A 13,449-nucleotide genomic window follows, 5' to 3' on the forward strand; every position below is an offset into this window, starting at 1 on the left:
ATGAGCCCGCCACCTCCGACACAGCGTGGCTGCAACTCGCCGCCGGGGCTGGTCGACGGCGCGATGCGCGAGATCTTCAAGCGCGTCCTCCCGGACGACTCCAGGAGCCTCGTCCGCGCCACCGCCGTCTGCACGAGCTGGCACGGCATCCTCTCCGACGCCGACTTCGCCCGCGAGTACCGCGCCTTCCACGGGGCGCCGCCCGTGCTGGGCTTCCTCCACAACACACGCCACAAGAGGCCGTGCGAGAAGGGGAGAATCAGAGACTACGAAAAGGAGCACGTGGTCTCCAACTTCGTCTCCACCGCGTCCTTCCGCCCGCCGGCGTGCCACGAGCGCCGCCACTGGCGCGTTCTCGACTCCGGGCACGGCCTCGTCCTCTTCCACACACCTAAAAGGGACGAGGACTTCGCTATCTGCGACCTCGTCACCGGTCGCCGGTGGGGAGTCAAGGCTGACCCCGACTGCGCTGACATCATCTGGAATGATTGGTCTGAAGAGGATGAAGACGAGGGCATAACCTGGAATGCCGCGGTGCTATGTGCTAAGGACGGCTGCCATCACATCTACTGCCATGGCGGCCCTTTCCTGGTGGCCCTCGTCGGCTCCGACGAGGAAAAGACCTTTGCCACCGTCTACTCATCGAAAACTCGTAAATGGAGTGACATTGTCTCTGGTGAGGAACCTCATGCCATCGAGACGACGGGGCACACTGTCGTTGTGGGAAACAAGGTCTATTTCCCCTGTGAGGAGACCGACAGTCTTGTCGAGTATGACATGGCTGGGCAAAAATTGTCGGTGATTGCGCTAGCTGAAGAAGAGGATGATGACCTGCCGTGGCTTCACCTCATGGGTGTGGAGGACGGGATGCTGATGTTAGCGACTGTGATGAACTTTACACTCTGCCTATGGTCAATGGAGGCTGGTCCTAGCAAAACTGCAGTATGGGTGCGAGTGTGCGACACAGGGTCATCGAGCTCGTACCGTTGCTCCCTGCTAGTGCCCTCATTGGCGTGTCGGTGGTTGGTTTTGCGGAAGGTGTTGGTGTCATCTTCGTGACTACAAAGGCTGGGCTGTACACAGTTGAGCTCAGTTCAGGCCGAAGCAAGAAGGTGCACGGGGAGACTTTTTTCAGAGAAGTGATGCCCTACATGTTTTTCAAACATGCACATTAAGTCATCAACACTAAGCACACCATCGACTGCTATTACAGTTCTTTTGCTTGTAGCTTAGATTTATAGATCATTTTAGTTCGAGAGTTTCCAAGACAATGTGCGATTTCTAATCATTGATGAGTATATAGTTTTCCTTCTCATGTTTCTGCATAACTAGATATATATTTGTCTGTAGGTCTGCTGATTTTTTTGGTTTTCTGGGTGATTCTAGATATGTAGGCATCCTCCTTTGTGATGTTATACCATTCTGATACATACAAGTCAGAGGGAAAATAAATATAGTAGTTGTGTGGAATCAGCCTTAGGTAGGTTAACTAAGCAACTGACCAAAGACCTTCATGGTGTTGGGGATGTACGCTGCACTGACTGCTCTAGCATAGATGCTGTGCTGATCAGGTTCAATGAGTAGGTTAACTTCATCGGAGCTTTACTAATCAGGCCCCTGTAACACTAGGTCATTACTGCCTAGAACAGTTTAATTATCAGAGCTTTGCTCCAAGAGGATTAGTGTACCCATAACCTAGTCCCATTGCTGATAAATTAACCGAAGGAAAAAAGATGGTTCCGTTGCTATGTACCTCCAACGGGATGCATGCTCAGTTGCTCCTATGGCTCGGTTGATTTGGCCAGCTGAAAATGAAATGATATTTTCTCGAAACATAGACGACTTTTTTGACTCATCCATTAATTAACAAGAAGAGAGTTGCCCAGTTAATTGACGGAAAACCGGGCGAAAACCGTCATAAACTTGCCCACTCATGGGAACTACTCCCGAACTATGGAGCCACAGGACCCCCCAACAAACACACCCAACACAGAACAACTGCAACCTCCAAAGACCCCCCAACAAACACACCCAACACAGAACAACTGCAACCCCCAAAGACCCCCCAACAAACACACCCAACACAGAACAACTGCAACCCCCAAAGACTTGGGTCACACTAATTGAACCCCATCGACCAACAACAACTCGAGAAGGACATAACAACAGAGACAACAAACACATCTGATCTGAGCCCACGTTTGCAGCCTAGACAATTATGTCATGGAAGCACCTGCGCTTCCCCATTATCGCTCTTGCCATTGCACTTGCTAAATTTCTTCTTGCGGATGCCAACTTGAGGGCGAGCATCATCCTTCTTGCATTTGTCCCTCGATGTCTTCTGCTTCAAGAGACATCCAATCATTTTTCCGATTTAGCATCCAAGTTAGATAGCTATTCAACAAGCTTGATGGCGAAAATGTTTCCGAGGTTAGGCACTGAAGCTCCGACCACAAGAACATCATCCCGCCCGATGGACCCAGGCGACTGCGTGCCAGCAACTTCTAGAGCAGCACCGTCCTCATCAGTGGCCACCTAGCAAGGCTCCAGAGGAGGTGAAGTGGGCGCCCAAGCCACGAGTGAGGGCACAAGTGAGTCCACCTTCTTGGTGAAGTTGTCATCAACCAAGTGGCTCCCAGAAGCAAGCAGTACATGCCGGCTGTAACAAAATCATGAACAACATATACTACAACCACGATCAGGTGCCTCCAGTTGCTCACATGACAGAGGCGAATAATCTCCCTCACACGAGGTCGTCGGTGAATTCACCTTCATATGCTCCACTTATGGAGGCGTAGTAGGGCTTAGACATAGCTTCTAAAGTTCAGGCATGATTGCAGCACCAAAGCCACGAGAACAGCGATGGGCTCACCCTCAGAACACAGTGGACAAGGCAAACATCGACGAATTATCGCCAAGACGAGGGGGAAACAACCATAAAGCCTTGCCCCCTTGTCTTCCGTGGAGCCAACGCCGGTAACACCAGGAGTACGCGACGTTGGAGCAGTTTACAACATAGCCGGCATGGGGGAGAGCCTGCTCAGAGTAGCCTCCACCCGCTCCAGAATGCTCCCAACCTAGGCTAGAAGCCTCACAGCAGCTTGGACTGATCTTCAAGACCCACAGTGAAGCGCGTCCGAGGGAAGCGTGAACTTCATCGGACCTTCACAGGAAGCTGGACCTTGATGATGTTCGATGTCGATGTTAAGGCGGGACATGCACACAACAAGGAATGCCAATGAGCTAAGTGGACACTAGGGGTTGCGGCACTCGCGCGCATGGTGACCGTTCTCCAAACAGTGGGAGCACCGTAGGCTGCAAACAACCGCACGGTGCCCAAGAGCTCTGCAGCATCTACCATGAAGCCAAGCGAGGATGAGATGCGGAGCCATTGTCAGGGCCAGCGATGCCAGACGCCTCGGACCATGCCGTGACAGCACATACCGCCAACGCCCGCTTGTCACAGTCTCATGTCTCATGCCCCATACGAAGCTGAGCGGATGGAGCAGAGTATTTGGTAGTTGGTGGCGTCTGTGGGACTAGCTCCTCATCGTCACTAGCGAGGGAGTGCGAGCCGCAGCTGAGGGCGGCGTGGCAGGCGTGGAGCTGGGGTGGCTGTCACCGGAGGGGGATGGTCATGGGGCCGCTGCTGGAGGGCAGGCGGCGGCGCTGGGATGGCTATTTGCTGGAGGGGGCTGTGTGCCGGGCTTCTTCATCCGCCCTCCGATTGCATCAAGTCGGCCAACTACAGGGGGGCGGAGAGAAGCCTTGTCTGGTGGCTGGTAAGTTCCTCTCCCCCCTTATTTTTTTCTTTCCCCTCTCCCTCTTTTTTTCCCTAGAATTAGACTGTGTCCGTGTACATAGAGTCTAGGGTTCTTGATTTTAAGTTAGGTTACCCCATGTAAGACTCCAAAATCTAACCCCTTGTAGCTACTTTCATGCATACTGACATTGAACAACTTTCATGCACACTGGTATTGGACTTCCAGAATATGTATAGTGTGTGCATACATTGGTGTCCACCAGATGTCGTAACTTTTTATCTGAAATTTGACTTCCCTAGAATGCACCATGATAAATGCTTATGGGATGAGAATTCCAATAGCTGTACACCATTGATACTTCACCCTCTGTTACAGTCAACTATTTTTACAGTAAGCTACACATATTGTTATTGAATAGATCTAAGCATCTGCTATGTATGCTTACATTCAGTGACACATATTGAACACTAAATTGTTGAGAAGATACTACACATATTAAACTGATAGCTTGGTGGGTTTATTTCACAAGCAACCAATGAACAAGACCTGTATTCAGATATGTCAGTTCTATCTATCTATTTATTTATTTAAGCAAGTAGCATATGGAAGGAAGGTGGCATGGATCCTCTTGATGCCATCTTTTGGTACTAGTTGATCCACTGATTATTGTGCTTGTTAATCCAATTTGGGAGGTTACTGAGTAAAAACATGCCATTATTTGGTATTAGTCGATTAACTGATTATTGGTGATAGAAAAAATGTTCCATTGTTTGTTTGTTGCTTTTCTTGTTGGGATGCAAGTAGATGTAGTAGATAACAAATCAGAAGTCCATTTTTAACTTTGGTTGTTGATAGTAATAAAACCAAGTTATGTAACTGCAACTTGTTAACAACTGCTCCTCCTAACTTTGGTTGTTGATGCCTCTGATGTTGTGTTGGTATGTATGCCTGCTGGTTTGGTTGCTGTATGCATATTGTATAAAATGCCATATTTAATAACGGCTTGTTTGTGCCACTATTTTTTACTTTGTGGCTGTCACTTCTCTTTGAGATCACAAACATGTACTACCTCTGTACACTAATCTAAGACGTTTTTACGTCTTACATTAGTTTACAGAGGGAGTACTACATAATTTGCCTGTATTCCTTTCAAAATATGTAGTGGGCGTCCTTTGTGAGAAACCAACTGCTAATGACTGTTTAATTGCATAGCAGCAGATAAACCGAAACTATCTTCACATCTATTCTCCTACACGAGGATGTTGCAGAAGAAGGGCGAAAGTACCTCAGCCTAGATCGATTCTTGTGTACTTTTCGGTGGAGAGGCTTCATATTTATTTGCTGGATTTTTTGCCCATGTCATGGTTGCAGAGATATTGACTCTAGTTTGAAGGATCTGAGAATTTTTCACATGGTTTCGTTGCTATTTGACACTCAGAACTTGAGATATTGTCGCAATGGCCGCATGCCGATTATGTTCAAAGTTCGGAGCTTTAGCTTGGAGAACAACAGTTCTGATTGCTATGCTCGCTTATTGTGAACCACTTATTATGCTGCTGTTGTTCCGAACTGCTGCTATTGATGCCGAAATACAAGAGGATTAAATGCATTATAAGTGACATGAATTGCATGTTGAGAGGTATTTGGTCCCCAAGGGGAATTGGTGTAGGGTGAGGGTACTCTGCAGCCGAACGCAGCCGCAGCATGGGGGCGATTTCCAGCCTCCGATGAAGCCTCACGCGCAGTTGGTTGTGGTACAACGATATGACCAAATGTGGCCGAGACCGATGGATCTCTCTACTGTTCCTGCCAAGGAATGTTTTGAAATGAACTTGGGTGTCTTCTGTTGCTGGGGGTGTTGGACGGTTTGGCTAGGGCGGATGTGCATTTATACTCCTATTTGTGGTTTTGTCTAAACTGAAGTTTGTTAGGCTTTAACCCCATGAGGGCATCTCAGTTTCACCTTGCAACACGATCTGAGTAGCATACAAGGCTGGCTACAGTGGCGTGGCTGAGATGGCTATTTATTTTCAAGGATTACCAATTTTACTAAAAGAAAGAATCCTTGTTTTACAAAAGGCTCTTGAAAACAAATCATGAGCATAATCTTATTGTTTCCGTTCCATAATTCTTGTGGTAGTTTTAGTTCAACCATCGTCTTTGTCTCACAGTGATAAATTCCGAACATCGCCGAATAGAGGTTGTGGCCAAGTTGGTCATGCATTGTTGATAATTGCGTGTGCATCCGCATGAGTTGAGTTGACGATGAGCTCGACCGTGTTGGGTTGGTTCTCCCATTTCGAGATCGAGGGTGGATCGACTTGACTCACCTTTACAGATTCAGGATATCGTCAGTGGATAGGGCTGGCATGTCAAGAATTTACTCAACAAGAGGATGCGACGGGGATCGACACTATGCTATGGTAGAGTAGCACCGTAGCCCGTAACCGGCATGCAGAACGTTGTAAGCAAACCAAACCCTTGAGCCGTGATTGCTCCATTGATTCCTCCTTGGTATCGGCCCAAATTTGGATCGTGTTTGCGTCGGCGCGGACACTGCATGGACGCATGTGACGCCCGCCCTTGTCCCCTCTGACCCGCTCGTCGGTGGCACAACACCCATTCTCCCCTTCCCCTACACACCTGACACCTCCAGCCACGCCGCCACCGCTGTCGCCTCCCACTGCAGGCCGCACCGACGCTGCCCAGGCCGTCGCTGGCATCCACACATTTCCCCCACCTCGACACCGCATCTGATGCCCGCTCTTGTTGGCGTTGGTAGTCTCTTTTCACCACCGCCGTAGCACCTCCACGGCCATGCCACCACATCGACCTCACAGCCGCCTACCTAGCTCCAAGCCTGTCGGCTATGCTCCACGACAGCCTCCACTTTGACAGTCGTGCTGCTTGTGCGGGGGAGATGCGTGGGGCTCTTCACCGTCTGGCTTCTCGACCACTATTTTGGGGATCAGGGTAATGACACCAAAGTTCAAGCGCACCATGTCGAGAGTCCCAATATAAAATTCATGGAACATCGGCTTGACCAGAAGCTAAAATTGCATCCAAAACTTCTGGAAGAAGGCCACTAACAGGCTGCCTGGGCCAGGTAGCTAGACTTCATGTCAGCAATCCCCTACCCATCTCCTCCGGCAAGAAATGCAGAGATAGTTCCAAATTCTCAGTGCCAGAAACTTTGGCTGCTATTGGCCAATAATCATCCGCCGGAGAAATCCATAGCAGGTTCCGTCGTGAAGAGCTCCTTATAGAAGGAGTAAATGTGCATCACGATATCTCCTAACTACTCAACGAGGACATCTCCCTTCCACAAACAAGGAATAGAGCATTTGCGACATCGCGCATTAGCAATAGCTTGGAAATAGGCGGTATTAGCGTTCCCCTTGTAAGAGTCAATTCCGACACCCCCGCCCCCACCGCCTGATGCTGCCAAAAAAGCTCTTCACCCTTGAAGATCTCCATAAGAGAGGCTTCGAGGGTGTATTGCACGAGCCAGTCATCGACAGAGATGTCAACGCCGCCGACAATCACATCCAACGCCTAGATCCGGTCAAGCACCAAGATTGCCCCCACCAACGCGTGAATTGTCACACTGATTTGTCATAGTGATGCCAAATGTCGACAACACAGAACACCCTTGGCGGAGCGGCAGCCGCCCTCGCCCACCTAAGCCGCATTTCTTCCACAAAACCTGATGCAATAGCCCCAAGGTTTCAAAGTGGAAACACTTCGATCTAGGAGGCACCATCCCCGATGAGAAAAGCAGGGGTGAGTGATCAGAACCAAATTCTGATAACCACCTTTAGGGAGCTTAGCGGAAAAGCCACCTCGCACTGAACAGACACAAGGACCAAATCCAATACACTCTGGATTGGGTTGAGCTCTTTATTAGTCAAGAAAACCTAGCCCCTACGCGAGCGATCTCGCGAAGAGCCATCTCCACAATGTAGTCATTGAAAAGATGCATGTGCGGAAGGGCCACAATAGTCGAGCTTCTGTCCATGCGCTGCCAAATCAGGTTGATGCCCCCCGCCATTACCACCAAGATGGGACTTCGATCAACCTTGGCCTTCAGCTCCGATAAAAAAAACTGAAGACTGCCTGTGGTCAGCCGGGCCATAGACAATTATCACCTTGCAACAAAGTTTCAAAACATCTCTAGGCCAGGGACATGCTAAGAAAGAACTCCCCACGATCCATATCCTTCACTACGAAAGTGACCTCCTTGACACCCAGCAGAATGGCCCCCGCCCCGAGTGTGAATATCAAAGTCGATAATTAATTAATAAGTCCTCGATTTATTTTCCAAATCAACGGATGACCTTCACTTTATCTTACATACGCTAAGATCGCTCGGTTGTTTTGTTTGTTTTTTCGATAAAGGGCGTTTTTATTATCTCAAAATGTAGCATCAAGCGATACAAAGCACTTAGAGTACCACCCGGCCTCTGCATAACTAGGATGCACACAGCCAAAAAAAAAGCTGACAAGAAAATAAACCCGACAATTCGGCAACAGTAGAGTCCTATAGACCGACACTATGCCTATGTCGAAACGGTTGGTGGACCGATCCGGAGATTATGCTGCCACCCATGTTGGGTAAAAACCTCCATAGCCACCTGCTCCAATCGCGTACACACCGCCTTGAATAGCGGTAGGTACTCCGCACGTTGTAGCATAGACCACATACGAAGCGAGTGCGTACAACGGAAAATAACCTGCAGAGGAGAAGCATTTTTGTCATTAAAAACCAAATCATTTCTACATAGCCAAAGCGACCATAGTAAGGCGTATGCTCCCACCCTTATTAGCGTTTTGAATCTATTTGAAATACCATTCAACCAATGACCAAAAATATTGGCAACACTTGTGGGCGGATACATATTTGACGCTATTTGGATGAATGACCACGTAGAACGCGCAAACTTGCATTGAAAAAAAAGGTGTTTGATTGTCTCGTCAAGAGTACAAAAACAACACTTCTTACTTCCTGGCCAGTTGCGTCGTGCAAGGTTGTCTTTGGTTAGCACAACACCTCTACGAAGATACCACATGAATATTGTAACTTTTAGTGGAATCTTTGCCTTCCAGATTTTCTTGTTATTGCTCTCCGGTACCTCAGAATGCGTGAGCGCACGATACATAGAGTCTACCGTGAAAGATCCTGATGTAGTAAGGTTCCAGCGAAACACATCACGCCCTTGCGTCAGGTTAATCAGATCCAGACGGGATAACAGAGTATGCCATGACATAAGTCGGGCGCCAACCAAATCCCGCCTGAATGAAATATTCGGCGGGGATGAGCTGAGCACCTGCGCAATAGTATTGTTCTTATCGCGAGCAATGTTGTACAAGGCTGGATATTGTTCTCGGAGACTGGCATTGCCTAGCCAGATGTCTTCCCAGAAACGAATCTCTGACCCGTCCTTTATCGCGAAAGACCCAAAGCGAAAGAGTTGTTTCTTTGCCGCCATTAGGCCAGCCCAAAAGTGTGAGTCGCCAGGTTTCCAATATGCCTGAGACACCGCCTTTTGGCCTAGATACTTGTTGCGCAGCATGGTTTGCCAAACACCATCCTCAGTAAGAAGTTTGAACAACCATTTACTAAGTAGGGCCTCATTCTTGACCTGCAGGTCATGAATTCCAAGGCCACCTTGGTCTTTCAGCCTACAAACCACGCTCCATTTGGTCAGCCGGTATTTTTTATTTTCACCATCTCCTTGCCAAAAGAATCTAGACCTAAAATAGTCCAATCTTTGCAAGACCCCTTTTGGGAGTTGGAAGAAAGAAAGCATATAGAGAACCATATTTGTGAGGACAGAGTTTATCAAAACCAGTCGTCCTCCAACTGAGAGCAACTTGCCTTTCCAACTGCTCAACCGTTTCTCTAGCCGCTCCTCTACATGCTTCCACTCCGCAATGGTGAGACGTCGATAATGACTAGGTATTCCCAGATATTTGATCGGGAATTGGCCAAGTGCGCAACCAAACAGGTCCGCGTAATCAGCCGCTGCCTCCACGGCTTCTCCAAAGCAGAACACTTCGCTTTTATGGAAGTTAATTTTAAGACCTGACATCTGCTCAAACGCTGACAACAGGAGTTTCATGTTTCGAGCCTTGTCCAGGTCATGTTCCATAAAAAGTATTGTGTCATCAGCATATTGCAGAATAGAGAGGCCACCATCCACAAGGTGTGGCACTACCCCAGCAATTTGCCCGTCCTGCTTGGCGCGCTCAATCAGAATAGCCAACATGTCAGCCACAATGTTAAATAACATTGGGGACATGGGGTCACCCTGCCGTAGTCCTTTTTTTGTCTGGAAGTAATGACCTACATCATCATTGACTTTGATGGCCACACTACCTCCAGTTACAAAATTTTGGATCCACTTGCACCATTTTTCAGAGAAACCTTTCATCCTTAGGGCCTGTTGGAGAAAAGACCATTTGACCTTGTCATAGGCTTTTTCAAAGTCAATTTTGAATACCACTCCACTCATGTTTTTTCGGTGCATCTCATGGACGGTCTCATGAAGGATAACTACACCATCTAGTATATTCCTTCCTTGCATGAAGGCCGTTTGAGATGGACGGATAACATTCGTAGCCACTTTGGTGAAAATCTTGAAGCTGACATTAAGGAGGCATATGGGTCTGAACTGCTGGATCCGTTCAGCCTCCTTAATCTTTGGCAACAAGACAATCTCGCCAAAATTAAGCCTAAATAGCTCAAGTCGGTCGGCATGAAGACAATTGAACAACTCCATAAGGTCATCCTTGATGATATCCCAGAAATTCTGATAGAATTCTGCGGGGAAACCATCTGGGCCTGGAGCTTTGTTATGTTCCATTTGGAACACCGCAGCTTTCACCTCCTCTTCCGAGAATGGTGCCGTCAGAATATCGTTTTCTTCTGCCGTGACTTGTGGAATGTCATCTGTTCGGGTCTCGTCGAGGGTGAAATTCCCTTCAGCCGGCGCTCCGAACAGAGATTTGTAGTATTTGGTGATATAATTTTTGAGCTCCTCTTGACCTTCGATCCGCCCCTCATCTTGTTGGAGACTATAAATACATTTCTTCCTATGCCGCCCATTAGCGACCAATTGGAAGTATCTTGTATTACTATCACCCATCAAAATGAAATCGGCTTTGGATCTCTGGTAGTATTTGATCTCCTCTTCTCCGAGAAGACGGGCAATCTTCTCATTAGATTGATTTTTTAATTCAATCTCTTGTTGAGATAAGATGCGCGTCTCTGCAATTTTGTCGAGGTCATCAATAATGGTAGAGAGCCGTTGTTTTTCTTTTTTATAAATCCCGTTGGTATGTTTGTACTATATGCTAGCATATAGCACAGCTAAAAGGAAGTACGTACTATCTGTCAGAAAGTGCCTATGATGTCCAACAACGAAGTGTAGGTGCCAGTGATGGCAACAAACGCCCCAAGCAGCAGGATGCCGACGATCGCCGCGACCTCGACACGGCGCAGGCCTTTGGCTTTGTAGATCTTGAGGTAGCAGAGGCAGGGGAAGAAGACTGTGCCCATGACGCTGAGGAAGGAACCGATGAAGGACATGAGGAAGCCGAAGAACGGCACCATGGACGCCACCGCGACCGTGCTGATAAGAACGGTGGTGCTGACAGCCACCCTCGCCGACCCACTCCCCGCGAGCGAGAGCCTCTCCTCGATTGCCGACGTGATGGGCGCGACGAGCAGCGCGTACTTGGTCAGCGGGTTGATGAGAGTCATGACGATGGCGATCTTGGTGTAGAGCCTCCCTGATGGCAGGTTGAGCGTCACCTGCGACTGCACGTCCTCTCCGTAGATGAGGTAGCCCAGCACCGCCGTGAACCCGTAGTTGAGGCTGCAGAGCACCGAGGAGATGAGCAGCACTTGGGAGAAGCGCTCGCGGTTCTTCATGGACGAGTATATCGTGGGAAAGACGACATGGCCGGTGAAGCAGACGAAGTAGAGGCCGAGGGAGGCGGGCAGGCCGGCGAGGTTGAGGACGTTGCCGTTCGTGCGGAACCCGGATTCAGAGACTCCGGCCCAGATCAGCGACGCCGTCAAGGCCGCCGACGCGACGAGCCCGAGCGCCGACACGTAGGCGAGCACGCCGAGGTTCCTGAGCCAGGTGGTGGGCAGCACGACGGCGCCAGCCAGGACGATGAAGAGCTGCTTCCCGCGCAGCCGGTAGCCGGGGAGCAGCTCCACGCCGGCGCCGGGGAAGAGCTTGTCGAGGTTGTCGCCCTCGAGGACCAGGAAACTGATGGCGACGAGGTAGAGCTCCACGTACATGAACACGGCGACGGTTCTTCGGCCGGCGGCGCCGAAGGCCAGCTGGCCGACGTCCGGGTAGGTGGCGACGGAGCCGTCGGCGCGCATGCAGCGCGCCATGAGCGTGCCGGTGTAGTAGCAGACGGCGCCGACGAGGGCGAAGAGCGCCAGGCTGAGCCACCCGCCCCGCGACACCGCGTACGGCATGGTGAGCACCCCGATGCCCGAGACGGCGTTGGTGAGGTTGAGGCACGTCCTGGAGAAGGAGGCGCCGGCGCTGCGATACGGAGGGAGCTGCGCCTCGGCGTCGCGGTCAGCTCGCTGCCCGGTGGCCGTGAGAAGTGGCTCGCCGAGGGGGCTCGCCGTCGCAGCGAGGCGGCTCGTCGTGTGGTCTTCCATCTCTGAACAGCCACAAGATGCAGTCGATCGTTCGGACGATTGATGCTGCTGTGCTGACTTGCCAGGCTACGCGCGGCCGGGGCTGTTTATAGTGGGTGCTGGTTTATGAGACTTTGGCACGTGACGGTCTGCCGGCAGTTTGCCAACGCATGCAACGATGACTCCAACATCGGCCAGTCAAGAGATTTTGACACGCCAAAGTTACACAATCTATCAAGAGTTTTTCACCTTTGCTCCACTCATGTGTGGTCCATGCAACCACATGTGAAGGAGTACTTCACCCTCGTCGCGCCGCTACATTCACGTACGTGCTAGGACACGGTCGATACATATGCATGTGGGCTGACGCTTGCATGTTCGTGATAACGGTGCGTTTTCAATCCGGGCACATGCATGCATGCAGGACAACCGTGTAACTCCTTGTACCCACAAAAGAGACCTAGCCCGTTTTAGAGAGAACGTGAACAATTTATGATTGGATCCCTATAAAGGTGGTTGTACCTTTAGCCCACGGTGCAGCAAAATCTGTCTTTGCTTAGTGTTCGGCTATTCGTGGAGTGTTTTCTTACGGGTACGCAACATTGAGGCTCTCTGCTGGGTAGAGTACGTTCTAAAAACCACTCGGCCTATTTACTGGTACACGGTGCCGCCGGGGCTTTGCCGATTATCGCTAGAACAATACTTGACATAGGCAACAAACTCCGTATAAATTCAAATAGAATACCCAGCACCCTTTCAGCTCACGCCATGTTCCTACCTCCCAGTATATATCTGTTAAGCTACTAAGCACCATAAGTTTGAAGCCTCTTGTTTTTTTTTTTTTTTGAGAAAACTCATCAAGCTTTTTATTCCAAAGCAACGTTCATAGATACAACTGTTGGGTCATGAGGATTTCCCAACCACACATGTCTACCTAATTGTAGGTTACAAGAAAACTTGACAAGTTTATGAGCCTCATAGTTATAGTTTTTGTGCTCATGAATGAAATTACAT

General features: G+C 49.5%; 1 protein-coding gene and 1 pseudogene across 1 annotated transcript; one reads left to right on the forward strand and one right to left on the reverse strand.

Annotated features, from left to right (window-relative positions):
- Positions 1–1,154, forward strand: LOC125529714 (annotated as a pseudogene).
- Positions 1,155–10,879: 9,725 nt separating this feature from the next.
- On the reverse strand, positions 10,880–12,500 carry LOC125529716 (amino acid transporter AVT1I-like). The gene has a single exon (XM_048694141.1). The coding sequence runs from the start codon at positions 12,454–12,456 to the stop codon at positions 11,161–11,163; it is 1,296 nt and encodes a 431-aa protein (XP_048550098.1). The 5' UTR covers positions 12,457–12,500; the 3' UTR covers positions 10,880–11,160.
- Between the last annotated feature and the right edge of the window lie 949 nt (positions 12,501–13,449).

The sequence above is a fragment of the Triticum urartu genome, unplaced genomic scaffold (assembly GCF_003073215.2).
Source record: "Triticum urartu cultivar G1812 unplaced genomic scaffold, Tu2.1 TuUngrouped_contig_5791, whole genome shotgun sequence".
Lineage (NCBI taxonomy): Eukaryota > Viridiplantae > Streptophyta > Magnoliopsida > Poales > Poaceae > Triticum > Triticum urartu.

Bases quoted from the DNA above. Each gene is read 5' to 3' on its own strand.
- LOC125529716 (XM_048694141.1), bottom strand. From the start codon at position 12,456: ATGGAAGACCACACGACGAGCCGCCTCGCTGCGACGGCGAGCCCCCTC.